We start from the raw sequence: 25,289 nt of genomic DNA, 5'->3' as shown, positions 1-25,289 counted from the left end.
CATAATGTGGTGAATTAAAAAACAGCTCTTTTTTACAGAAGCATCACTTTAAGTGATTTAGAGTAGAAAACACACAATGTAAAGCTACTAGCACAAAAGCTCCCTCAAGAAATGAATTTTAAAACACTCATTTCCATTCCATATTTTAACTCCTTATGTTCCAGCAAAGAACAGAAAACCTAATAGCTACAGTTCTCCAGCACAGTGCAGACATACAGCTACTCGATTAAGAAAGGTGTTTTTAGTCCTTGTTCTGGCATTCTCAGGGGAAGGACTGTGTATGTCATATAACCAAAAAGTCAGTCAAACTTTTATACTTTTTAAGTACTTTCAATGTATTTTTGGATTTTAGTTCATTTTGACTTAGTTAAAATATATACTCCAAAGAGGTATTCATTTGTGGGTGGGTAAAATGATCTGCCCTGTGTCACATATTCTAAAACAATTTTGCATAGTATATTTGCCAAAAAAAAAAAAAAACCAAGGACAAAGTAGTCTTTTGCACAGAAGTTGTCGCTGCCAGTATAAGCTAAAATCGTCTCATAAAAATTTTTTTAAAAAAGATTTATTTATTTGTCAGAGAGAGAGAGCACAAGCAGGGGGAGCAGCAGAGAGGGAGAAGCAGGCTCCTCACTGAGCAAGGAGCCTGATGGGGGACTCGATCCCAGGACCCTGGGATCATGACCTGAGCCGAAGGCAGACGCTTAACGACTGAGTCACCCAGGCGTCCCTCATCTCATAAATTTAAAGTCTCCCTTTCCCCACGCTCCCAGGAACGGTGGTTATAAAAATTTAGGGGCTAAGATAAAGTCCCAGATGCTCAAAACATTAAGCAATTTTGCCCCTTGTGCAGCAAAGCTTTTTAACATAAGGGTTTAAGGAAGTACACTCCGAAGTGCCCCACAGTCCAAATCGGAAAAGAGGCTGAAACCGGTACGCGGCTTTATCACCTGGTACGGTTTTTCGGTTTCAGCGGTCAGCCCTAGTCCCATTCCCTAGACTTTAAAGGTGCCGACCTCCCCAACTACACTACACAGCGCGACCAAAGACGGAAGTAGGCCTTCCTCCGATACAAGATGGCGACCATGCGACGCTCTAGGCTGCCCCGACCGCGACTCGGTAGCCGGAAGTCCTCCGGCCCTCGCCATTAGGAAGCGGAAGTAAAAGGCTGTAGGCAGCGAGGCTATTGCTCTGCGAGACCGGCTTGTGAGGGGAGCCGCGGGAAAGGCGCGTGTCGGCCGCTCACTGGCGCAGCCGCTGCTGCCACCGTCACCGCCCCGCCCCAGCGTTGTCGCTGGCATCGTCGCGGACGAAGCGCGGCCCCAGCATGGGCAGGAAGGGGGACGCGGGCGGCGCGTGTGTCGCGGCTGCGCGGCCGGTGACAGGTACCCCTGGCGTGGCGTGGGGAGGTCTCGTGGACGGGGACAGGGTCTGGGACGCGAGGCGACCCCGTGCGCCGGTCACCTTGAGCTTCCGCTTCTTCCCTGACTCAGTTTCCCCTTCCGTGCCCCAGTCCTGTCCCTATTTGCGAGTCCCCGAAGTTGCCCTCAGTGGTCTTATGGGCAAGGTATCGCTTCAGCGAGAGTGGCGCGGGCTCTCTTTAGCGGTTTTGAGCCTTCATTGAAGAGCTTTGAGACCCGTGGAGGTGGGGGAAGTGCCCTAACCTGAATTTACACCAAACCTGACCCTAAGTAGATTGAGAACCAGCAGTTTGCAGGACTCTGATTGGAGAACGACTTGATGTTTTTATAGATTTCTATTTTCCCTAAAATGAATTCGCGTGATGCATATTGGTTGCCGTTTTCATTTAAATACGAGGATCTGTTGGCTGGAGATTGGATGATCCGGTTTCACTTTTTGTGGGACCTGCCAGAAGAATAAGATCTGCGTACATCGCCAATAAGTTATGGATGTGAACTGTTTTTCGTTGGCCAAAATCACTAGGTTGTTTTGCATTTCTTGCCAGATTCGAGAACTAGCATATTTTGTTCATTTGAAGTCCGGAGGTCTTATACCTTACTGTGCTACACTATCTTGGAAACATTCATCATGCACTTGCCAGCCAGTTTTAGTGTGATGTTTGAAGACACTTAAAATAGTTACTTAACACCACAAAATTTGGGATAATTGTAGCTTTTCCACTTGGCTTGCTTTTGATAAACTTAGTTGATACTTTTTTTTTAAGATTTTATTTATTTATTTTTAACAAACAGAGAGTAGGGGGAGGGGCAGAGGGAGACGGAAAGAGAATCTCAAGCAGGTTCTGTGCTGAGTCTGAAGGGGGAGGCTTGATCTATCGACCCTGAGATCATGACCTGAGGGGAAATCAAGAGTCTGAGCTTAACCACTGAACCACCTAGGTGCCCCACACTCATTTTAATCAAGGAAATAAACATTGCTTAGTACAGTAGCATGACAACGTTATAGCCCACGTTTAACTTGAGGGGAAGAAACTGAACTATGTAGAAAATTCTGTTAGGTCTTTCCTGCAGTTACCTGTGATCATTTTCATATCAGATGTATAGTAACTACTTTTATAAAAATTTAGATTTATGTGACTCACAGCAAATGGTCTTGCTAATAGGTATAAATGCATATTAAGTTTAATAATTTGGGAAGTAAATTTATTTCTCAAGAACGGTCCTTCTTAATATTTTTCCTCACTGTTTATGTATGTTGAAGCTCAGATGGCTGTCTATAAACTTGCAGGGTGCAAGTTGGTTTTTTAAGAGTTTGTCAGCTATTATCTTCAGTTTAGAAATGGAAAAAGAAGGAGTTGGTGATTTAGAATTTTATGCCTCTTCTGTTTTCCGAAAAGTGTTTTGCCATAATACAATTTTTATTAATATTTCCAATATCTTACTGTAGATCAATGAGTAGGAGATAGTCATTAATTTAAACTAAGGAAAATGGGCCACAGACTAGATCTTATAGATAATACATTTGGACCTAGGACTTATTATGGAATGTTTTTTAATTTACCCACCATGCCGCAGGCATTATGCTTATGATCATGCAATGCCACATTGTAGATTCTGACAGCTATTATTTCTCACAGTATTCATATTTACTAGCAACATTTAAGGACCACTAGGATCAGAGTGATAAGATTCTCATAAAATGAAGGCATTCTCAAACAAAAGGCTACTTCAGTGAAGTTCTTCTCTAAAACAGTCTTTTCCTGTAGTTTAGCCTGTGGCATCAAGGATGTGGGGTCTAGGCAGGAAAGCTCTCCTTTAATGTCCACTTTTCTCTGTCATCTCCAGTGGTGCTAAACCTTGCCCCAAGAACTCTCTCTCTTTTTTAAAAATAGTTCAAGGGGATCTCTGGGTGAGTCTTGGTGCATAGAGTTTTCATTTTAACCCTTCTTAAGTCCTAGGCTTTTTGTAGCATCTTTCCTCTTGGTGTCACACTCCTTTCTATTTGCTTTCATTCTTCCCTTAATGAAAGAAGCCTGCCTGTATTTGTTTACTTCATTTGGAGTACCTCCTGTGTTCCAGGCATTATGCTAAGCGTGTGGCCCTAACCGACAAAACTCCCTGCTCTTGAGGAAGCTCACATTCTGTCCCCGAAGCAAGCCTGAATACAGATCTGTCAGGCTAGTTGGTCAGTTCGCTTTGGTCCCAACTTCAGGCTGTCATGCTTGGTTTCAGGTTGAAACTGTGCCTTCTTCAGTCACCTATATCCCAAGGACTCTGCCCCTAGAAAGTCCCTGGATTTGTTTTGGTTCTCACAAGAAAGCTCAGTCAGGGTCAGCACAGTATGAATTCTTATACTTCCAAACCAGACAACCAGGGAGATAGCATGGTATTGTAGAACTTAAAAACAGGCAGACGTGGGTTCCACGCATTGCTATTTATTAGTCAGGCAAGTTCCTCAGCCTCTCTGAGCTTCCATTTTCTTATTTTTAAAGTGGGAATGATAGCGTTTCAGCCATTATGCAATATAGTTGTAGAATATCTACTGTTTGCCGGGTACTGTGCTGTTTGCTGTGGTGAACAAAGTAGATATGGCTGCCACACTTCTCCTGGATAGTTGTGTGGAAGGACTAGATATCATGGTATATGCAAAGTACCTGACACCATGCTTGGGCCAGAGCAGTTGCTCAGTAATGCTAATGTTTCCTGGGGGACCTCTTGTCACTCCCTGTTCCCCACTCTATGCATGCAGCCTGCCTGGGGTTACTGGCAGTGGTGTCCAGTTTCCAGTCCAGAATTACCACTTTTGGGATTATATGTCTAGGCCCCTTCAGGGCAAATTGTAAACAGAGCTGTAGTGCAGTACTGCTTGAACATAGTTCATGTATTCTGTCTCCGGTTTAGAAGTTTTGTGACTTTTGGGGAGGATTTTTTTTTCCCCTAACCACAGAAAATGTATTTCCAAGACATTTTTTTGAGCCCATGTAATAATGATGATGCATTATTATTCTGTAATTTAGAAGGTGGTTTCTTTTTTTTTTTTTTTTAAAGATTTTATTTATTTATTTGAGAGAGAGAGAATGAGAGATAGAGAGCACGAGAGGGAAGAGGGTCAGAGGGAGAAGCAGACTCCCCGCCGAGCAGGGAGCCCGATGTGGGACTCGATCCTGGGACTCCAGGATCATGACCTGAGCTGAAGGCAGTCGCTTAACCAACTGAGCCACCCAGGCACCCTAGAAGGTGGTTTCTTATGAGAATGTCTTTTATTAGAACAATTAATTCTGGTATAGTACTTGGCACTTCAGAAAGCGATATTCATGTTGCTTTTTCATTCTCACAGTGTCCTGGTGTGGCAGATACTGGTACTCCTAATTCAGAGTCTGGAGGACTAAGGGCTAGAAGAAGTTACTAGGGAATTTGCTTATGGTTAAACTGCTAGTAAGTAGCAAACACAGTAATTTATCAGAAGTCTCTGACTCTGAAAGGTTCTCTCTTTTCACTCACCAAGTTTTTCTATCATGCAGAGTAGGTTTCTGAGGCTATAGTCCAGGGGCCTGTAGGGGTTGGTGTCTAAGAGTTCTTGAGTGGTCTGAAGTTATATGTAAAAGTTTCGGTCCTTGCTTCCCCCTCTGTAGGAAATGTCAATAACTTTTGCTACACTCTGAAAGGGCCACCCTCCCCACACCCCACCTCCCACCCCAGCCAGAAATCACTGCTAACAGGTTTCAGTGTCAGGGGTCTAGTTGGTTAGCCCTAGTCTTTACAAATGTTGGTTATTTATTTATTTATTTATTTATGCATGCTTATTTATAAATGGGATATTAATATTAATTAGCCAATTAAATCAGTTAGTTAAGCTCGCAGTGCCTGAACTAAAGTAACTTTTCTATTTGGTTTAATTTATTTTGCTTTGGACCATTTGTTTTTTTAGAGATACCGTGTGTTATATGAAGCAGGATGTTGGCACAAATGTTAATGCTTTTTGTAAAAAGAGGGTACTGACTGGTCCTCCAAACAATAGCTTTTCTAACCAGTATCTCAAGGAATTGGGGTGAGCCTGGGGTGAGCCTTACCAGACATTAGCATGCAGAAGCACAACTTTGGTTTGGTGTTTCCCACATATTCATGTCCTCTTTGGGTTCCCATTCAAATGGGTGGAACTTAGATACTGACTTATATAGCCTGGGGGAAGTCTGATTAGGGTTCTATGAGGCGGACTTCTGAGATGAAAAATCAGGCCAAAGAAGCCTGTAGCTGGAGGCCTTTTTCTGAAATGATCTGGACACCTCACTGTGCTTGAGTTCAGGAGGCCTGCATTCGATGGCCATGCCAATTTACCAGTGACCCCACTTCTTTATTTTGTAGATAGGGACCCATTGAGTTCTAACATTCTTCATTCAGAACTCGGTATTTGCTATTTGTATTTATACTCGAGACCCATTGGTTAGCTCCCTAAGGCTGTGGTAACAAAGTATCAAATTGTGTGGCTTAGAGCAATGACAGTTTCTTTTCTTCCAGTTTTGGAGGCCAGACACATTCTAAATCAAGGTGTCACAGGATCATGTTCCCTCTGAAATCTGTAGGGAGTCTTTCTTTGCCTCTTCCAGCATCTGCTAGCCCTAGGAGTTCCGTGGTTTGCAGTATAGTTCCAGTGTCTGCCTCCATCTTTCCTGGCATTCTCCCTGTGTCTATTCACATGGTGTTCCCACTGCATGCCTGTCACTCTGTCCACATTTTCCTTTTTTGGAACGCCAGTCTTATTGGATTAGGGCCCACCCTAATGACTTCATTTTAACTAGATTACCTCTGTTAAGACCCTGTTTCCAAATACGTTCGTATTTCGAGGTGCTGGTTTAGGACTTTTGGGCGGACACCATTTCATACCCATCATTTACATTTTCATCTGCCTCAGCTTTGTTTACGGTCATGCTTCGTAAAGTATGTTTGTGTGCACCCTCCTGTGCCACCGACTGACTTTTATACCTGTGTATAGTATAGGCGCCCTGGGAAATGAAATGGAGTCTTTGTAGGAAAGAGTGTATGATCTACACTCCTTGAGTTATGTATCAGTCACTCAGCAAGTTGAAACCATGGAGATAGTAGGTGCCCTTACATTTTAGAAACATTTCCATTTCTGTAATTTTCATGTTATTTTGTGTCGCTAAGTATCAAGACTCAGGTTTAAACATTTCTTTGTAGCAAAACCTTTTTTTTTTTTTTCCTTTTTAGGGGTTTGCTATAAAATGGGACTTCTGATTATATTCACTGGACTATGGCTGTTTTCCTCAGTAAAGGCAGATTCAAAAGCCATTACAACCTCTCTTACGACAAAATGGTTTTCCACTCCGTTGTTGTTAGAAGTCAGGTAAGAACACATCTTTTTTTCCTTTAACGTGTTTGAGTAAAAATGTGGGATCTTCTAGTGAGTATTCAGGAGCTTTTTTAGGCAGCGAGATTATCATCACATGCATTTAGTCAGCGCCTCTTTCAGTGTGCATTGTGCTGTGTGCTAGTCAGAGGCTGTTAGAACACAGAATCTGTCAGTAGGATAAGATAATACTGATTCGTAGAGATACTTAGGGACTTCTTTGGACAAATATATTGAATTGGTTAAACTATCTTCCAAAAAAGGTGTACATGTGGTAATAAAAGAAGAGAAAGTTGTACTTAAAGGAATTTTTCTATTTATTTGAAAAAGGTTTTTTTTTTTTTAAGATTTTATTTATTTATTTGACAGAGAGAGACACAGCAAGAGAAGGAACACAAGCAGGGGGAGTGGGAGAGGGAGAGGCAGACTCCCTGAGGAGCAGGGAGCCCGATGCGGGGCTCGATCCCAGGACCCTGGGATCATGACCTGAGCCAAAGGCAGACGCTCAATGACTGAGCCACCCAGGCACCCCTATTTGAAAAAGGTTTTAAGAGATAGAAGAGAGTTTGGCAAGATGTGGGGAAAGAGGGCCTGCTCCTTCTAAGAAGTTGGAAGAAGATCTTGAGATACAAGAACGCAGAGGGGAGGCTGAGGACATGGCTAGATTTTATCTAAGATTTACATGTTCCACATTTTAACATCTCCAAAATTAAGATACATTTTAATGAAATCAAGATGTTATCTTACAGTTAAAATCAGTAACATTTTCCTTTTTAGTGTTTCATAAAAACGATATGTCTTAAAATTGACAGTGTCTTAAAATCTATAAAATACAATATAGTCAGTGATTTCTTGGGAAATTTTGTATTCCAACTGTATTTTTTAGTTAGTGTTTATAATATAAATAACCAGATACCTCTCTTTTAGTCAGTTTTTTGTTTATAGAGGGAAACTGATTTTTATTGTATCTGAAATAATATATAGCTAGGACTTGTAGAGAATCATCCTAAAGCATAAATTTAGGTAGATTGAATAGCAAGCAGTTGGTAAATCTCAGAATTTGATAGTGCTAGAAATTTGAACTGTTGCATTGCTGCAATTAACTTTGGTCTGTCTTTGTACTCTTCAACTTAGAATTTCGTCTTCTAACATTTCCTCCTTCATCCCTAGAAAAATGTGAATGAAGAGTTTTTGTTGTGACTGTGTTTATGAATAGTTGCATCTCCTAAGGAGACAGCTTCATTTGGTATTGATAAGAGGACTAGTGGGGAAGTGGGACTTTTAGGATCTGATTTTAGCTTGCTGAGGAGCCTCATGGACTTTCTTTTGATCAGACTTAACCTTGTATCACTCCTCTGTGCCTCCCTTTTCTCAACAATAAAATGGCCAAAAGAAAAAATTCCTACTGCATTTATTTCATAGCAGTGTTATAATTTGATAAATGGATTGAGCTCTTCCAGTGTCCGAACTTTATTAGAGAGGGCACTTATAAAAGTGAAGTGACCGAAGGTTGTTTGAGATCTAAGCTGCCTGAGTGCACTCTAATAGCTGACCTTCTCCCCGCCCCATCTTATTTTGGCTGGTTTGTCTGGTGTAAATCTAAGTGTTTGAGGTTTACTATACTTTCTAAATAATTTTGTGCAATTAACTGTAACAGATGTTTTATAATACTTTGCTTGACATTCTTTACTGAGTTCTCAGTTACTCTTACACTAATTTTTTGGTTTTGTACATTGTCTTAAGATTCTTATGGCATATACTTAGGGGACTTTTGAAAAAGCATGTTAAAACTGTCAGCCTTAATTAACCCATTTTTTTCAGTTTCTTTGATCTCTGTGAAGTGAATGATATATACTGCTTCCTCTACCAACTTTTCCTTTCACAAACATTGCCCCTTTTCATGATTTCCTGGCCATTTGCCATTTTGGTTGACTATTTTTAGTCCTCTTCTGGGGCTATTTGCAGACATTTTGCCAAGGTAATGGCAATCTAGGCAACTCAGAAATAAGTTGCGCATATTAGAAATCCTTGATATTTCCCTACAGAAGTAGCTGAGGCCACTATTCTTCCCTCCAGATCCATGGCAGACGTTGATGGCAGATCACAGCATTGTCCATCCAAGTGAGGGTGAGGGGACAGAATACATCTCTACACATTGAGGCATGCAGCTACCACAGATACTTTGCCTTCCCTGCATCTAGCCCTTAGGGACTAAAAATATTCCCATGTATATTTTTAGATTAGGCCTGATCCTAATGAAGCAGTTGTAGCTTTCTGGTTGTTCATGAAGTGATATATATTTAATTGAAGTAGAACACTGAATATATTTTAAACAGCCATAGTTACTAACAGAAATCTTGTATAAATAAAGATGCTATTGTTAAAATAGAAACAAATAATCATTTACTGAGTATTAGATACTATAATGGCCCAAGAATGTAGCATGATAGAGATATAAATCAAATAGTTGATTTTGCATTCCAGATTTTTCATTTCCTAACTCTGTGCCCTTACGCAAATCAATAACCTCTCTGAGTTACAGTTTCTTCATTCTAAAAGCGGTTATAAATCAGGGTGGCTGTGAGGATTTAAGGGCATGGGTGAATATACCAAGCATAGTGGCTGTCGCATAGTAAGCCCTCCTTAAACATTCATTTCCCTTCCCTTTCTAGTTCTTTATGGAAGGAAGACCAATTCTGATCTCCAACAATAACTTTGGAAATCTAGAAACCAAGTTTGTTACCAGGTTTATGCTATCTGGTGGACATTCAGGTTGTTTGTGTTTTTTTTTCTGCTGTCATAGACTGAAAACTTTTTATTGTGATCTTTCAAAACATTTGTAAGTGGAGAGAATGGTACATATAATGTGCTCTCCCTCTACATGTCACTCAGTTTTGGCAATTATCAACTCAAGTCCAGTAATCCATAACTACCACCACCCTCCTCCCTTATCTTGCTGGAATATTTTAAAACAAATCCTAGACATCATATAATTTCATCTGAAAAACTGTAGATGTTTTACTCATGGAATAAGAATAAGAAGCTAAAAACAATTTAAAATGAAAAGCAAACAAAAATTATACTGTAAACAAATGGCAGCATTCCTTTTAATATTGTCTTGTATTGTTCTTACCTTCCTGGATTAGTTCAGTGGATCTAGTCAATAATTTTCTTAAGACTGTTTGAAACTTAGATGTTGTAAGACTTATTTATGCAGTGGGGATGAAGAAGAACATATACTTCAGATTCCTGTAATTATATGAGGAGCATATATTTATTTGCAGATGGCCTTTACAGGAAGGTCTTAGCTTCAGTGAATCCTTGTTCTCACCATTACGGCCTTTGAGTGTATTATCCCTTCCCCCTCTTCCACAAGCTTATCTTGTGAATGCAGCTTTAATTCATGAATTTAGCGTTTTATTTGCGTATCATAATCTATTTGTCTTAGTATCTGTTTTTTTGTTTTTTTTTTAAAGATTTTATTTATTTGAGAGAGCATGAGAGAGAGAGCGAGCACATGAGGGGGGGTAGGATCAGAGGGAGAAGCAGACTCCCTGCTGAGCAGGGAGCCCGATGTGGGACTCGATCCTGGGACTCCGGGATCATGACCTGAGCCGAAGGCAGTCGCCTGACCAACTGAGCCACCCAGGCGCCCCAGTATCTGTTTTCTTGATCATAAGCTATTATAGGGTTGGTATAATGTCTGTGCTAGTTACTAGAAAGCCTAGAAAAATGCCACATTCAAGGAGGTACTAAATCATTTAATACATTAGGATAATGGGTATTTTCAGAAACCTGTTTTTAGAGAGGCTGTGTATTACCAGGAAATGTTTCTTATTTTTCCCATATTTCTGTGTCTAGCTGTGGAGTAGAGTGAGAGTTGTACACCCCAGTGTTGACAAGTAATGGGAAAGTCTTCCTTTGGCTAGGTAAGCTGAGATCCAGATCTGTAGTTTGCTTTAAGACAGTGAAAGATCACCACTACATTAGTATTCTTTCTCAGAGGAGAAGATAACCAGTTTACATGAATCATTCAATCAGTACACACATTTTCTTTTAGGGATTTTAGACTCTGGAATGAAGGGAAATTTAGAATGGCCATTATTTAGATCCGTAGAGTAAAGTCAAGAAAAAATTAAGGTGGCGTTAAGTTCTAAGAACTTATTTTATTAAACTGAAATTTGGTGATCTTGAAAATTTGGATTTATGGATGTTAAAAGATTACAACATGCTTCCTTTAGTCTCCTAGAAATTTTTTTAGGGTTCACGTTTTCCTTGGGAGAACCTTAGGCAAAACATATTTTTTGTTCTTTATAAGGTCTTTTAGAAAATAAGTGAGCAGAACTAGTACCAGAATTATCAGTTCTGAATTCTACTTCTACTACCAACAGCATTTTCACAAAATGGGGTTTCATAAGCTTTATTTATATTGGGACTTCCCTCTTGTTACATTATTATTCCAGGTTTCTTATGGAATACCTATTAGGCTATTAATATGAATAAGTGAATAAGCTACTAAGCTAATTAGTTATTAATAGCCAATAAGCTAATAAGACTTGCTTATCATTAGAATATATATTATACATGCTTGTGTATAATATATATTATAAAAGCCAAACTCTGGACATTTGGAAACTTAAAAACCCATTTTTACTCTTCTTTAGTAATGTAGCTTATATTAGAAGATTTTATTAAGTTGTTTTATTTCTGATATTTCCCCCCTTTTCTCCCAGTGAGTTTTTAGCAGAAGACAGTCAAGAGAAATTTTGGAATTTTGTAGAAGCCAGTCAAAGTATTGGATCATCTGATCATCACGGTAAAATTGAAGCAAATGCTTCTTTGACTTTGGTATCTGGGAAAATATTAGAAAAAAATGGTCTCTTTCACAGTATTTGTGGCATGGCAATTAATGGAAAATGTTTTTATCTTTAATGACTAGAGTTGAGATGGTGGCCAGCAGACCCAACACAAACTAATACTTTTGAAGCAGGTTATAACTTTGGCTATAAGCACTGCCTTTGATTTCTCCCACCTCCCTTGTTTTTGTTCTTTTGTGTTGTTTTATTAGAAGTGCTATGTGAATATTTTGTAGAAGTCAGATTCATTTAAAATTACTTAGTATTAAGTATTAACTTAATTACCATTGATTTTATTCCCTTTTTCTTTTGTTATGAACTAATTACACAACTAATCTATTATGTTAGGTTTGGTATCGTTAAATTAGTGCCATCCAAAATGTTTTCCGTTATGCCTGCCAGCCACCCACAACTTGAGTGTCAAGATATCAAATGAATGACAATGTCAACTGTATCACTTGTTTACAGTTTATAATGTGCATTTGCACTTTCTAGTTCAGTGTAAGCTTTGTAGATGTTTGTAGTATAAACATTACTAGTCAAAGATCTGGCTACACGTGTAGCTAAAACCTTGAATGTTACATTGACAGGCCTTGTTGAAGAGCAAATGTGTGAAAACAATCTGACTACTATATTTAACTGAATTGATTTTTAACTTTTTGATTTTTATTAAAAATATTACAAATTTTAAAAGTCAAGTCTGAATTTCTTTTTTGTGATATTAGTATTTAAAGGTTTCAGCAAGCATCTGTAGTTTGAGTAACATAATTTAGAGTCAACTGGAATTGTTTGCATTTTTGAAAAAAATCATTTTACTTTTAGTTTACAATTTCATAAAACAAATTTATCGAAGTAGGTTTTATAATGAAATTTGAACTCTGACATTTAAAATGAAATTTCCTCAATATAAATGATAATGTGTTCTTGGTTAAAGTTGGGGGGTATGAATTCTTGGAAGTGATCATAAAAATATGTTAAATATTTTATTTGAAATATTATTCATTGTCCCACCACCCAAAGGTATTGACCATTAACATTCTGGCAACATCTTAAGTATTTCTTTCTGATGTCTTTTTCTACTTAGAAGATGCTAATGCCATATAGAATCTTTTGTATTTTGCTTTTTAAAAAGTTATATTCCTTAAAAACTTTTTTTGATACATAATATATGATTTACTAGTCAAGCTTATAAAATGCTTATACAGAAAAATCTTGTTCTCTCCCTGTCCCTGCTCCTGTTTCTCCCCTGCTTTTTATAACTACTTAAATTATTTTGTTTAGCCTTCAGTGTTTTGTTTTTTTTAACAACAAATACATCGTATGTATTCTTATTTCTCATTTTTTCTTACAGTAAAAAAGATAGCTCGCTGTGTACAGTTGACCCTTGAATAACATGGATTTGAACTTCATGGATTGACTTATACTCGGATTTTTTTCTGTGAACACAGTATAGTACTTAAATTTATTTTCTCTTTATGATTTTCTTAGTAACATTTTCTTTAGCTTACTTTATTGTAAGATTACAGTATAAAATTGCATATAACCTACAAAATATGTGTTAATTGACTTTTATCTTATCGGTATTGCTTCCTGTCACCTGTAGGCTATTAGTAGTTAAGTTTTTGGGGAGTCAAAGTTATACGTGGATTTTTGACTGCATGGGGCGGTTGATGCCCCTAAACCCTGTGTTGTTCAAGGGTCAACTGTACATTGTTTTGTACCTTCGGTTTAACAATATATCCTAGGGATTTTTTGATACTGGTACATGTATTTTTTTTCGTTCTCAGATAGTTTGTTGCAATTTTTAAATGCTTCTTTCCAAACTACAATTTTGTTAATATCCTTTAATACTCTGTACTTCCTCATCACACTGCTCAGTTTTGCTGGGTTATTTGAGTAGGTAACAAACATATGGTAGGCACTGGGGATACAAAGATAAATACATTATAACTTCTGCCTATGGGGGCTCAAAAACTATTTGGGGAGAGGTAGATAGTAAATAATTTAGTAAATGATGTGATAAGTGAAAGAGGTAAGTAGAAAAATATTATGGGACCAAAGAAGAGATGTACTTGGTCCAGTGAGGCATGGGGTAGGGATTGGGAGTGACTTTGCAGAGGAGGTGATGTCACAGCTGAATTCCTCTTGTGGAGGTAGGTAGGAGTTAGTCATCCAGGTAAGTGGGACAGTTGCGGTCCAGGTAGAGGAAATAGTGTGAACAAAGGGAAGAAGAGAGGAAGAGTCCAATTACTTCCTGTACTCTAGAGAATTCTAAGCATTTGACAACAGTTCAGGATAGGATAGTGGTAAAATTTTGCCACCATATACCTCTATAACACATAGCTTTATACTTTATGAACTATCTTATTTGGATATGTCTAGTTGTATATAATTATTTTGGATAATGTTCTTCTTTGACAGGTACTGATTATTCCTATTATCATGCAATATTAGAAGCTGCATTTCAGTTTCTGTCACCTCTACAGCAGAATTTGTTGAAATTTTGTCTGTCCCTTCATTCATATTCAGCTACAATTCAAGCCTTCCAGCAGGTAAGTTCAGTGCTTAGAGATAACAGTATTTTTTAGGGGTTGTATAACATGATGATTGGATATATTGCGATTGTCCTGGCATTGTGTTACAGAGCTATAACTTTTCTGATTGAAATTTCTGAGGATTTCTTTATAAACAGAAAGCAAAGCTGACAAATCTTCAGATCACAGGTTTTTTTTTTTAGTAAAAAACCATAATTTGCACTTATTTTCATTTAAGAAGAAAAGAATATCCACACAAAAATGAAACTACCAGACTTCATTTATACAACACAGTGTAGGAGGCATAGTCGTATTAAACCAGTTGACCATGAATCTGATCACAGCCTATAGATCTAAAAGCAGTTCACAGGAAATTCAGGGGATGGGAAATATGAAGCAATATCACAGGGGTAACAGGAAAATCTGGAATGTAGGAAAATTTGTAGTTAAATGATCTGATTCCTTCAACAAATGTTATAAGGAAAGAAAGGAGGGAAGGAAGAACTTCAGGAGAGACTTAAAGTATGCGTCAACTTAATGCATTGTGTGAATCTTGTTGGATTTTGAGTTGAACAGACTCCCATAAAAAAAAAAAGAGAGAAGTGAAGATGAGCATACACCAATCATATATTTGATGTAAAAGAAATGTTAGTTTTAAAACCATTATTTTATTATAAAATAAAACAGGCATAGAAAACCACTCACAAGAAATATATAGTGTAATGAATTTTTGCAAAGTGAGCACTTGTAATTTTACTTCAGGTCAAGAAATAGAACTTAGCCAGGCCCTCTGGCAGTCTGCCCTTCTTGTGCTCTGCTCTCATCACAGCTACCTTTCACCCTCCAGCAGGAACTACTTTATCAACCTCTGTTGAAATGACTTGCTGCACTTCTTTATCATTATATTGCCTAAGAGTGCATCTCCACACAATAGTTTAGGCTTGCCGAGTTATTAAAATTTTGATAATTTTTTTTGGTGGGGAGCGTTGAATTTACAAGTTCTTCTTCTATCCCTTTCCTTTCTTTGAATAAATTTTTTCACAGTCTGTATTTTGTTGATCACATACTCAGGATGCAGTTCAACTTATTCTCTGTCCTCTGTTTCCTTCACATTGGCAGCTGATCCAGAGGCTCAATGAGAATTGTGTTTCATCCTTTTGGCAAGTGTAAAGGTAGTGCTCTGTTTCATGAGGAGATACCTAATGTCTTTCTTCTCTTTTTGATTTAGCAGTCATTACTGCTCTATGCTTAATCCATTAATTCTTTGGGGGTTGTGAATTGGTGACGCTCATTTTTTTTTGTCGTTGTACATATCCTCACCTGGTACTGTTCACACGGGGAAGGCAGAATACGTGATTGAGTCTTTCCTGCTATTTACCAGGTTTTTGAATGAGTTTGATTCACAGCATCCTTTTACTTTAACCATTTAGTTTTTTGTTTCAACTCTTTTTATTGTGGGAAAATGTAGATAAAGTAAGATTTATCATCTTGGCCATTAATTTAAGTGTACAGTTCAGTGGTATTCAGGACATTCTTATTGTTGTGCAAGTATCACCACCATTCATCTTTAGAACTCCTTTTGTCTTGCAAACTGAAACTTTATACTCCTCAAATAATAACTTCCCGTACCCCCGTTCCCCCCACCTTGGTAACCACAATTCTATTTTCTATCTCTGAGTTTGTCCATTTTAGATACCTCATTTAAGTGGAATCATACTGTGTCCTTTTGTGTCTGGCTTAATTTCACATAGCATAATGTTTTTAAGGTTCATCCGTGTTGTAGCATGTATCAGAATTTAATTTCTTTTTATAACTGAATAATATTCCATTGGATGTATACAACACATTCGATTTATCCATTCATCTGTTGATGGGCATTTGGATTGTTTCTTCCTTTGGCTATTGTGAATAATGCTGCTTGGAACATTGGTTTATGACTGTCTGGTTGAGTCTCTGTTTTCAGTTCTTTTGGGTGTATACAGAAGAGTGTAATTCATGGATCATGTGGCAATTCTGTGTTTAACATTTTAAGGAATTACCAAACTGTTTTCCACAGCAGCTGCACCATTTTACATTCCCACCAGTAATGTACCAGGATTTCACTTTTTCCACATACTTCCCAACACTTGTTATTTTCTTTGTTTTGATAATGGCTGTCCTCATGGGTAGGAGGTGGTGTCTTGTAGTTTTGATTTTCATTTCCTAAATGACCAGCGATGTGGAGCATCTTGCCATGTGTTTATTGGCTATCTGTGTATCTTCTTTGGAGATTTGTCCATTATTTGTCTTTACCCATTTTTCAGGTGGATTGTTTTTGTTGTTTTGTTGTTGTTGTAATCATTTATCAGATATATACTTTTCAGATATTTTTTTCATGTTCTTTAGGTTGCCTTTTCACTGTTGATAGTGTCATTGATACACAGAATTTTTAATTTTGATGAAGTCTGTTTCATCTATTTTTTCTTTTGTTGCCTGTGCTTTTGGTGTCATATCCAAGAAGTCATTACCAAATCCTGTCATGAAGCTTTACCCCTATATTTTCTTCTAAGAGTTCTATGGTTACCATATTAGCTCTCAAGTTAGATCTTTGATCCATTTTGAATTTATTTTTGTATATGGTATAGAGTAGGAGTCCATTTTCATTTTTGCCTGTAGATACCTATTTTCCCAGTATCGTTTGTTGAGAGACTGTCGTTTTTTCTGTTGAATGGTCTTGGCACCCTTGTTGAAAATCAGTTGAGTGTATATATGAGGGTTTACTTCTGGGCTCTTTATTCTACTCCATTGGTTGATATGTCTTTACTTATGTTTTTACTTATGTATTTACTATCTGTAAATGTTTTACTTATGTATTTACTAGTAAATACTTATGTATTTACTATCTGTTTTGATTGCTGAGCTTTGTACTAACTTCAGAAAACAAAATATGAGTCTTCTACTGAGTTCTTTTGATGTAATGCGGGTAGTCTTTGATTGCTTCCTTGCTATCTGGTATAGTAAGTAGTTTCAGATTTATCTTGTATATCTCTGACCTTAAATTTGAGATCAGCTATTTCTCTAGGAGGTTCATTAAAATTTTTTGTTTGTTTTCATTTGGTGGGAATGGTATTTTAAGAGCACTATCTAGGCATTAGGGATACTCATTGCAAATGGGTTGGTCCTTGTTCTTAGACCTTTTAAATGGGCAGAGGTAGGAAGTGACTATGTGCATATCTAAAAGCAAAATATATAAAGCTATGCAAAGATGAAATATTTCATGAGTTCATACTGATATTTCCAATTCAAATTCAGGACTACTTTGTTACATCTGTCTTTTCTTCCACACTGAGAATATTGGTTCTCAAGGTTGTAAGGGATGATAGAATTAGACTATCTTGTGGTTTGTTTGTTTTATCCACGTTACATACACAGTAACCTTAATAACAGTAGTCATACCGTTTCCACAATTACATTTTCTTTCTTTCTTTCTTTTTTTTTTTTTAAGTAGGCTCCACGCCCGGCGTGGAGCCCAGTGCGGGGCTTGAACTGAGATCAAGACCTGAGCTGAGATCAAGAGTCAGACTGACTGAGCCACTTCAGGTGCCCCCACAATTACATTTTATATAAACAGTTAAAAATTTTTCTTTGGCCTAGTTATCCCCATTTTTAAAAATAAATATATTCTACCTAGAGCATAGATGTTTCATATTATTCTCTCCCCTTCAACCCTCATTTTGTTTTAGTTCTGTAAATAATTTATATCTTTAATGCTCACAACCAGTCCTTTTGCTACATGTCTCTAGTCAGTTGGCTTTCCTGACTCTTGCTTACTGGTAGATTCCTCAAGAGGGGCTCATAGGAAGAATATTTCCTCAGTTTTGCATGTTTATATATGTTAGATATAAAGTCCTTGCTTTATATCTTTTTTCCTTGACTAAAACATATTTCATTTTCTTTTAGCATAAAATCTTGCAGAAAGTTGGATGATAATCTAATGTTCTTTCCCTTAAAGTCTCTTGGTCTTTTTGTCTAGAGGCCTGAAGGAGTTTTAATTTTTCTTTAATATAGCTTACACTATATTCTAGTGAATTATGACTGAAAAAATTGATGAGTGATTGTTCTGGGTCAATATTCTCAGGTATCCAGTATGTTCTTATTAATACAGAGTTTCAGATCATTTTTTATTTTAAGAAAGTTTTCTTAAAAACTTATAGTTTGTTTTAGTCCCTTGTTTTGGAATTCATATCATCTCTCTCTCTGTATGTTGAACTTTCTTTGCCCAGCTTCATTGTCACTTTCTCTGAATTCCTTTCTCTTTATTTCTTTTTGATTTTTAAATATTTCCTCCTTTCATCATCTATTTCTCTTAAATCATTACTTCTCATGTTTTTGTGCCCCTTCTAGTTTAGTCTTCATTTCTACAATGATTTCTCTTTTACAGATTCTTTTCTCTTGAGTCTTCTGCCTCACTTCTGAGTTTTTCTAATTCTGCCTTAGGTTCTTCTTTACATCTAGTATAATTTTCTTGATATATTTTAACTTGTTTGAAATAGTCGTTCACATTTCCATCTGTTTTTTGGCTGTGTTTTTCTGACATGGTTTTATTAGCTATGCTCTCCAGTATGGTAACCAGTAGCCATGTGTGACTATTTAAATTTAAATAAGCTAAGATTAAATGAAATAAAAAATTTAGCTCTTCAGTTCCATCAGCCAAATTTCAAGTGTTTAATGGTCACAGGTGGCAAGTGGCTACCACATTGGACAGTGTAGATATAGAAGATTTCTGTTGTTGCCAAAATTTCTGTTGTACAGTCCTCATCTATAAAAATAAGGATGTTACTCTATTCCTCCCCCTCCCTTTTCTTAGCATTGTGTGGGATTTGACATTGAGACTTTTCTGTTCCTTTTGATGTGAAATTGGTTTTCCTAATCTTTTAAAGGTTGGCATGGCTCCCTCTTCTGTTGATTGTAGGTAGTGTTAAAAAATACAGTGGCTTAAAAAAAATGGTGGTATGGTTTTTGAGATTTCCTTTATTCCCCTCCTGCACTTTCATTGGACTTTCTGTTTAGTTGTTTCTATATCTCTGCGCTCTCCAAGTTTTATTGGACCCTCAGCAGTTTCTCCTTACATTGGGGTCCTGTCCTCGCAAGTCTCCTAGCCTGTGAGTTTTGAGAGTTCAGAGCAGCTAAACTGCCCTAAGCCCTTTAACCTTTTCATGGGCCTCCTTGTGCTCACCTAGTACTAGATTGAACAAATGCATTGGCCCACCATTCTTTACAGTGAAAACCTGTTGGCTCTTTGGTTTTCTTGTTGTCAGGATCATCAGAATCTCTTATTAAACATCCCTCTGCTTCCTTCTCCATGGCATCTGATACCTGCAGGTCTTATGTCATTGGGATATTTTTTCCTGTTCAGTTTGTTATATGTGTTCTATTGGCTATCTAGTTGCTCTGTTTTAATGAGGGAACTTGGGAAGATTGAAAAACTATATTGCCAGTTGCCATCTATGCAGAATTTTATTACTTTTTAAAAGGGTGATAATGAGGTATTTAAAAAAAAATCTCTTCTCTTTTATTGAGACACACTGAAACATTACAAATGAAATATTATTTGGGATTTGTGTCAAAATGATCCATTGGAGTGTGGCAGGAAGGTGGATGAAATAAGATTGGCCATGAGTTGATAATATTGAAGCTGGGTCATGGGTACATGGGGCTTTATCATACTATTCTTTCTTTTCTTTGTGTGTGTAAGTTTTAGAATAATTCACAAAAAAATGAAGAATGTAATGAAAAGTTTTCATGTCAGTTTTTCATGGCAAGCTTTCCATTTCTCTACCTCTGAATTATTTCTCTTACATTTATAGAAAACGACATCTTAATATTAATGTATTACATAAGTGACATCAGTGCACACAGCAGTACTTGTCACTATATCCTTTCTTTTCCCATCTCATACTCATTCTTCTCAGTATGCCTCTCATTAAAGTTGCAGCTTGACTTGTCTCATTATGCATTGGCATTTATGCATTTCACTTTAAACATAAACTCATGTCTCATTCAGCCTTTCCCTGGAATATCTTACTATGCTTCGTAGATAATTTTATCTTCCATCTATATTCCTTTTTAGATCCAGTTACTTTTTTAGATTCTATGTCATTCTTCCTATTTCAGAGAGGGGTTCCAAGTTAATTTGCATATTATATTTATTATATGGACTTAAAATACTTAATAGGGACTGTGTAGTTACACTTTGATGCTTAAAGTTGGAATTTGTAAGCTTAGTTTTCTTCAAGGTACATACTGTATTCCTTGGACACCTTTTGTTATTTTCTAAGATAGAATTTTAAAGTTCTGTTTTGGGGATGATATTAACACCTACCTATTGGGGTGATATTGGGAGGAGCTAGATGAAATAAAACGTAAGAAACAATGATGCATAAAAACTCTTAAATCCTGTCACATCATGGGGGTTCAGTAGATGTTAATTTTTGCTTTTACTGATGTTATTTCATTGCCATCTAATTACCTATTTAGAGTATTAATGTCCTTACTCTTTGGTTAGAGATCATTACAAGAATATCTCGTGTCTTAAATGGCAGATAGCAGCTGATGAGCCTCCACCAGAAGGATGTAATTCATTTTTCTCTGTGCATGGAAAGAAGACCTGTGATTTTGACACCCTTGAGACTCTTCTCCTCACAGCATCTGAAAGGTAGATTGTATGTTTCTTCGTGTAAATGTCACGCATTGCATTATGCTTTCTTGTATATCAGATCTACGGGTTTTTTCTTACGGGTTTTATAGTCTGTAGGTACGGTTGCTTAGAGTATGGATTCTGGAGCCAGACTGACTAGATTTGAATCCCAGCTCCATTACTTAAAATAGTTTTGTAAACTTAGGCAAATTACTTAACCTTTCTTTCCCTATCTCATTTTGAAATGGAGATAAGCGTACTTAATGTTACTGTTTTTATTTAGTAATGACTGTTTGAGAAATTACATAGGCTTTGTCATTAGCTTAGTAAAGAATACCTGTGTATTAAAGCCGGTGCCTGAAGTAATGATATTAATGATAATGATCTCTCAGCGTATTATTAGTTTCAGACAAAGGAGACTATTTAAAAGATAATTGCAAGCTTAATTTGAATATTAAATTGGTAATTAATGGGCTGGCTTTTTTGCTTAATGGTAGGTTTCCTGTGGTGGACAGATATAATAGGTGCCTCTTGTTGTCTGGCTGTGGCATTAATTGCATTGTACCTTCTCTCTAATGCCATTATAAATGGTATAATAGTGATCGTTCTGTGGTGTTGCTCTGCTGTACCAGAAGAGCGTTTTAGGCAGGGTAGTTCTTCTTTAGTAAGATTATCTACCCAGCACTTGTTCTCTGCTCACTAAATGGCATGAGAGCCTTTTACTCAGAATGACAACCAGAAAATGGGGTGCATCTTCCAGCTATCTCCAGGTCCAGGAATGGACATTCTAAATGGCTTGCGTGGTAAAGTGCTGTTCCCTTGGAGTAAACATAATTGATTTAAAAAAACTCTTTAACTTGTTAAAACAATAATGTAGGGCTTCATAAAGAAAAGAGCGATGGTGTCTCCTCTTCTGAGAGATGGTAACTATTTTTAATGGTTTGTCATATTATTTTAGACTTTTTTCTGTGGTTATAAATTTATACAGGTATGTAGGTTTATTTTTACAAGAGGTTTCTTCCCATTAGTACATGTAGATGTACCTCATTATTTTTTTTTTTAAGATTTATTTATTTATTTGAGAGAGCGAGAGTGAGAGAGAGAGAGAGTACATGAGAGGGGGAGGATTAGAGGGAGAAGCAGGCTCCTCGCTGAGCAGGGAGCCCGATGCGGGACTTGATCCCAGGACTCCAGGATCATGACCTGAGCCGAAGGCAGTCGCTTAACCAACTGAGCCACCCAGGCGCCCTGCACCTCATTATTTTTAACACGTGCAAAATAACTATGTAAGAATGTCCTGTCATTTTTTATTGATAGTTTTTAAAATTGTTTCCTTTTTTTGTTTTTGTTATTATGGTAAGACTATAGTGAACATCTGTATTTATATGTCTTTACTTTCGATGGAATAACATAGTTTATTGTAAGAGGGAATGGCAGGTCATAAAGTCTGCGCAATAGGATCGATTAATATCTTTTTTTTTTTTTGAGAGAGTGAGCGAGTGAGTCAGGAGGGACAGAAGGAGAGGGAAAACCCTAAGCAGGCTCTGTGTCCAACGTGGTGCTTAATCTCATGACCCCGAGATCACAACCTGAGCAGAAACCAAGAATCAGACACCCAACTGACTGAGCCACTGAGGCCCCCAACATCTATTAATATCTTGATACCATTATTAGGGAATTTTTTTTGAGGGTGGAGTTATAAAATTCAGGAGGAAAACTTAAATGTTAAATCATTTGGTAGGAAGATCATAATAGTAAAAATATAGAGGAGGGAGATGCTGTGTTGGCATTTATGTGCTTAAAGTCATCCTGTCTTTTCACATTATTTGTACTTATGTTTTCAGATAAAAGGATAATCTATTTAGGGGTGCCTGGGTGGCACAGTCATTTAAGCATCTGACTTGTTTAAGCTCAGGTCCTCATCTCAGGGTTGTGGGATTGAGCTCGGCGTTGGGCACTGTGCTCAGTGCGGAGTCTGCTTGAGATTCTCTCTCCTCTCTCTTCTGCCCCTCTCCCTGCTCACGTTCTCTCTCTCTCTCTAAAATATATATAATCTTTTTTAAAAAAAGAATAATCTATATAGCAGAAAAACTTACTAAAGTTTTAGTATTGTGAAATGTGGATATGTTTCCTTTTTCTGCCTTTCATCCTCCTTTAGGAATTGGTAACTATTATGAATCAAAGCCTGCATTTTTATAGTTGGTATTTATATAATATACTTTTATTATTTTTAGGCATGAATAAGTAAGACTAATACCTGACAGTATTCTTACTAACTGAAAACTATTTCAGATTTTGATAGTCTTTGTATTAAGTTGCTTATAATCTTAAGTTATTGCTGCTGTAGCTACATCTTATACTGTTTTTAGTGTTTAAGAACTTTTTTAAGTTTAAAATTTTAAGGGGGGGTAGGAGGATGGGTGAAATAGATGGTGGGGATTAAGGAGTGAGTGCACTTGTGATGAGCACCAGGTATTGTATGGAGGTGTTGAATCACTATATTGTATACCTCAAACTAATATAGCACTATATGTTAACTAAATGGAATTGAAATAAAAACTGAAAAAAAGTTTTAAGCTTTTAATGTTTATTTTCAGACCCAAACCTTTATTGTTCAAAGGAGATCACAGATACCCCTCATCTAATCCTGAAAACCCAGTGGTGATTTTCTACTCTGAGATTGGTTATGAGGAATTTTATAATTTCCACCGCCAATTTATATCAAAAAGCAATGCAGGCAAAATCAATTATGTATTCAGACATTATATACTTGTAAGTATTGATTTATTTTAGAACTTTTATAAATGTTAATTTGCAGCATGACCTTAGCATGTAAGCTAATAATATTCCTCCTTTATAAAATTATTTGAACTACTTTTTATCATATCTGTTATTTGCACACAGGAGGTACTTTGCGTTTCTGAAGAAATATAAAACAATTATGCTTAAAAATGGCTTATAAAGTTTACATTGTATTTAGAAATGAACTCTGTAAATTATATTTTCTAGATTTAATGTGATCAGCATACTGTGAAACTGATTTTTTTTTTTGAAACTGATTCTTAAATTCCGTTCCTTTCAAACCGTTTTTTTCATTTTGGAACGTTTTCATTTGATGGAAAAGGGAGGATTTCTAAAGAGATAAAAACAAGTGGAGTTGATTTAAAATTAAGTTTTTAAAATCTTTTGTAACATTTAGCATTTATATATATCTACATATATATAGATAGATAGATATATGTATGTATGTATGTAAACATATCAGCCTTTAAAGTTTCTGTGTCATAATAAGCTCAGTAAAATTGAGTGGTAAGTCCATACAAGTAAAATGAAATTTTTAAATGAAAATTTGTATGAATAGAAACAGATTTTTTTTTTTAATATCCAGTTTTTGGCAACTATTCTCCTTCCCCCTGCTTTCCGGGCTTTATTGCTGTTACTAAAGATTAAAATATCTAAAGCGCCATCCTCATTCAGGATGATGGTAAGCCTGTGATAGTTGGTCAGCCCAAACCCTACCTGAAGACATTTAAATTTCAATTAAAAATGAACACATAACACACATGGTCCCAACAAAGTACTTCAGGGTTTGAAACCTCATCAGTTTTAAACCCTGCTATGTAGGCTCTGGAACTTTCTTTTCTTTTTCTCCATTTCTTCACATGGTTTGGCTACTTTTGCCCTGTCAGCTGTCCCTTCATCTGGTTTTGCTTCTACTTTGGAATTCCCATTGCCATAATTGTGGCAGGATACAAAATCTAAAGGAGGCTGGGATTCCCATGGAAGTTTAAATATACTTTGAGTGCATAATCCTGGGTGGTGGCTATGTGACATTAACATCCTCATGTCCTGTACACTGTGACATGTAAAGAACCAGATAGTAATGGTGGAATACTTACTCTGCTTGCAGAATCCCGGGAAGGAGCCTGTTTACCTCTCTGGCTATGGTGTGGAGTTGGCAATTAAGAGCACTGAGTACAAGGCCAAGGATGATACTCAGGTGAAAGGTGAATTTGTAAATTAAGACCAATGTGTTTTCTTTTCTTTAAATGTGAGTGAAAGGGAATTTGTTTCCTTAATGCAAAATAACAGATTTAGGAGTATGATGAACCTGTGTTTGAATTCTGGTTCTGTTACCTCTGAATTGGGTGATGTTAAGTGAATTCTGTAGGTCCTAAATTTTTTCTTTGTAAAGCGCAGATAATGGTATATGCCTCCTAAAGTGTGAGGAGAAAATAAGATGTCTAAGTAAAGAAGGTAGCACAGTGTTTTTGCACAAAAAGTTCAATAATTGTAGCTGTTGTTATTGATGATATGTAGTTCACAGATAGCCATTGATATGTGACCCAGTGTGAAATCTTAAAACTATCTTATACTTAATGAATAATTTTGTGTTTTTTATTATTTTCTGCATTTGGAATAGTTTTTTTTTTTAAT

At 36.9% G+C, this 25,289-nt stretch overlaps 1 protein-coding gene across 2 annotated transcripts in view; it reads left to right on the top strand.

Moving 5' to 3' along the window:
- The first annotated feature begins 1,168 nt into the window (after positions 1-1,168).
- The window catches only part of UGGT1 (UDP-glucose glycoprotein glucosyltransferase 1), a 117,859-nt gene continuing 93,738 nt past the window's right edge, over positions 1,169-25,289 (top strand). For both annotated transcript variants that reach the window (XM_035726582.1, XM_035726581.1), the window contains exons 1-7: positions 1,169-1,385; positions 6,648-6,783; positions 11,520-11,602; positions 14,064-14,194; positions 20,758-20,870; positions 23,450-23,624; positions 24,763-24,859. In XM_035726582.1, the coding sequence (XP_035582475.1) occupies positions 1,328-1,385; positions 6,648-6,783; positions 11,520-11,602; positions 14,064-14,194; positions 20,758-20,870; positions 23,450-23,624; positions 24,763-24,859 (793 nt within the window). In that variant the 5' untranslated portion in view covers positions 1,169-1,327. The remainder of the gene's footprint in view (positions 1,386-6,647; positions 6,784-11,519; positions 11,603-14,063; positions 14,195-20,757; positions 20,871-23,449; positions 23,625-24,762; positions 24,860-25,289) is intronic.

This window comes from Zalophus californianus, chromosome 3 (genome assembly GCF_009762305.2).
Source record: "Zalophus californianus isolate mZalCal1 chromosome 3, mZalCal1.pri.v2, whole genome shotgun sequence".
Lineage (NCBI taxonomy): Eukaryota > Metazoa > Chordata > Mammalia > Carnivora > Otariidae > Zalophus > Zalophus californianus.
This window is presented reverse-complemented; position numbering and strand designations above follow the sequence as displayed.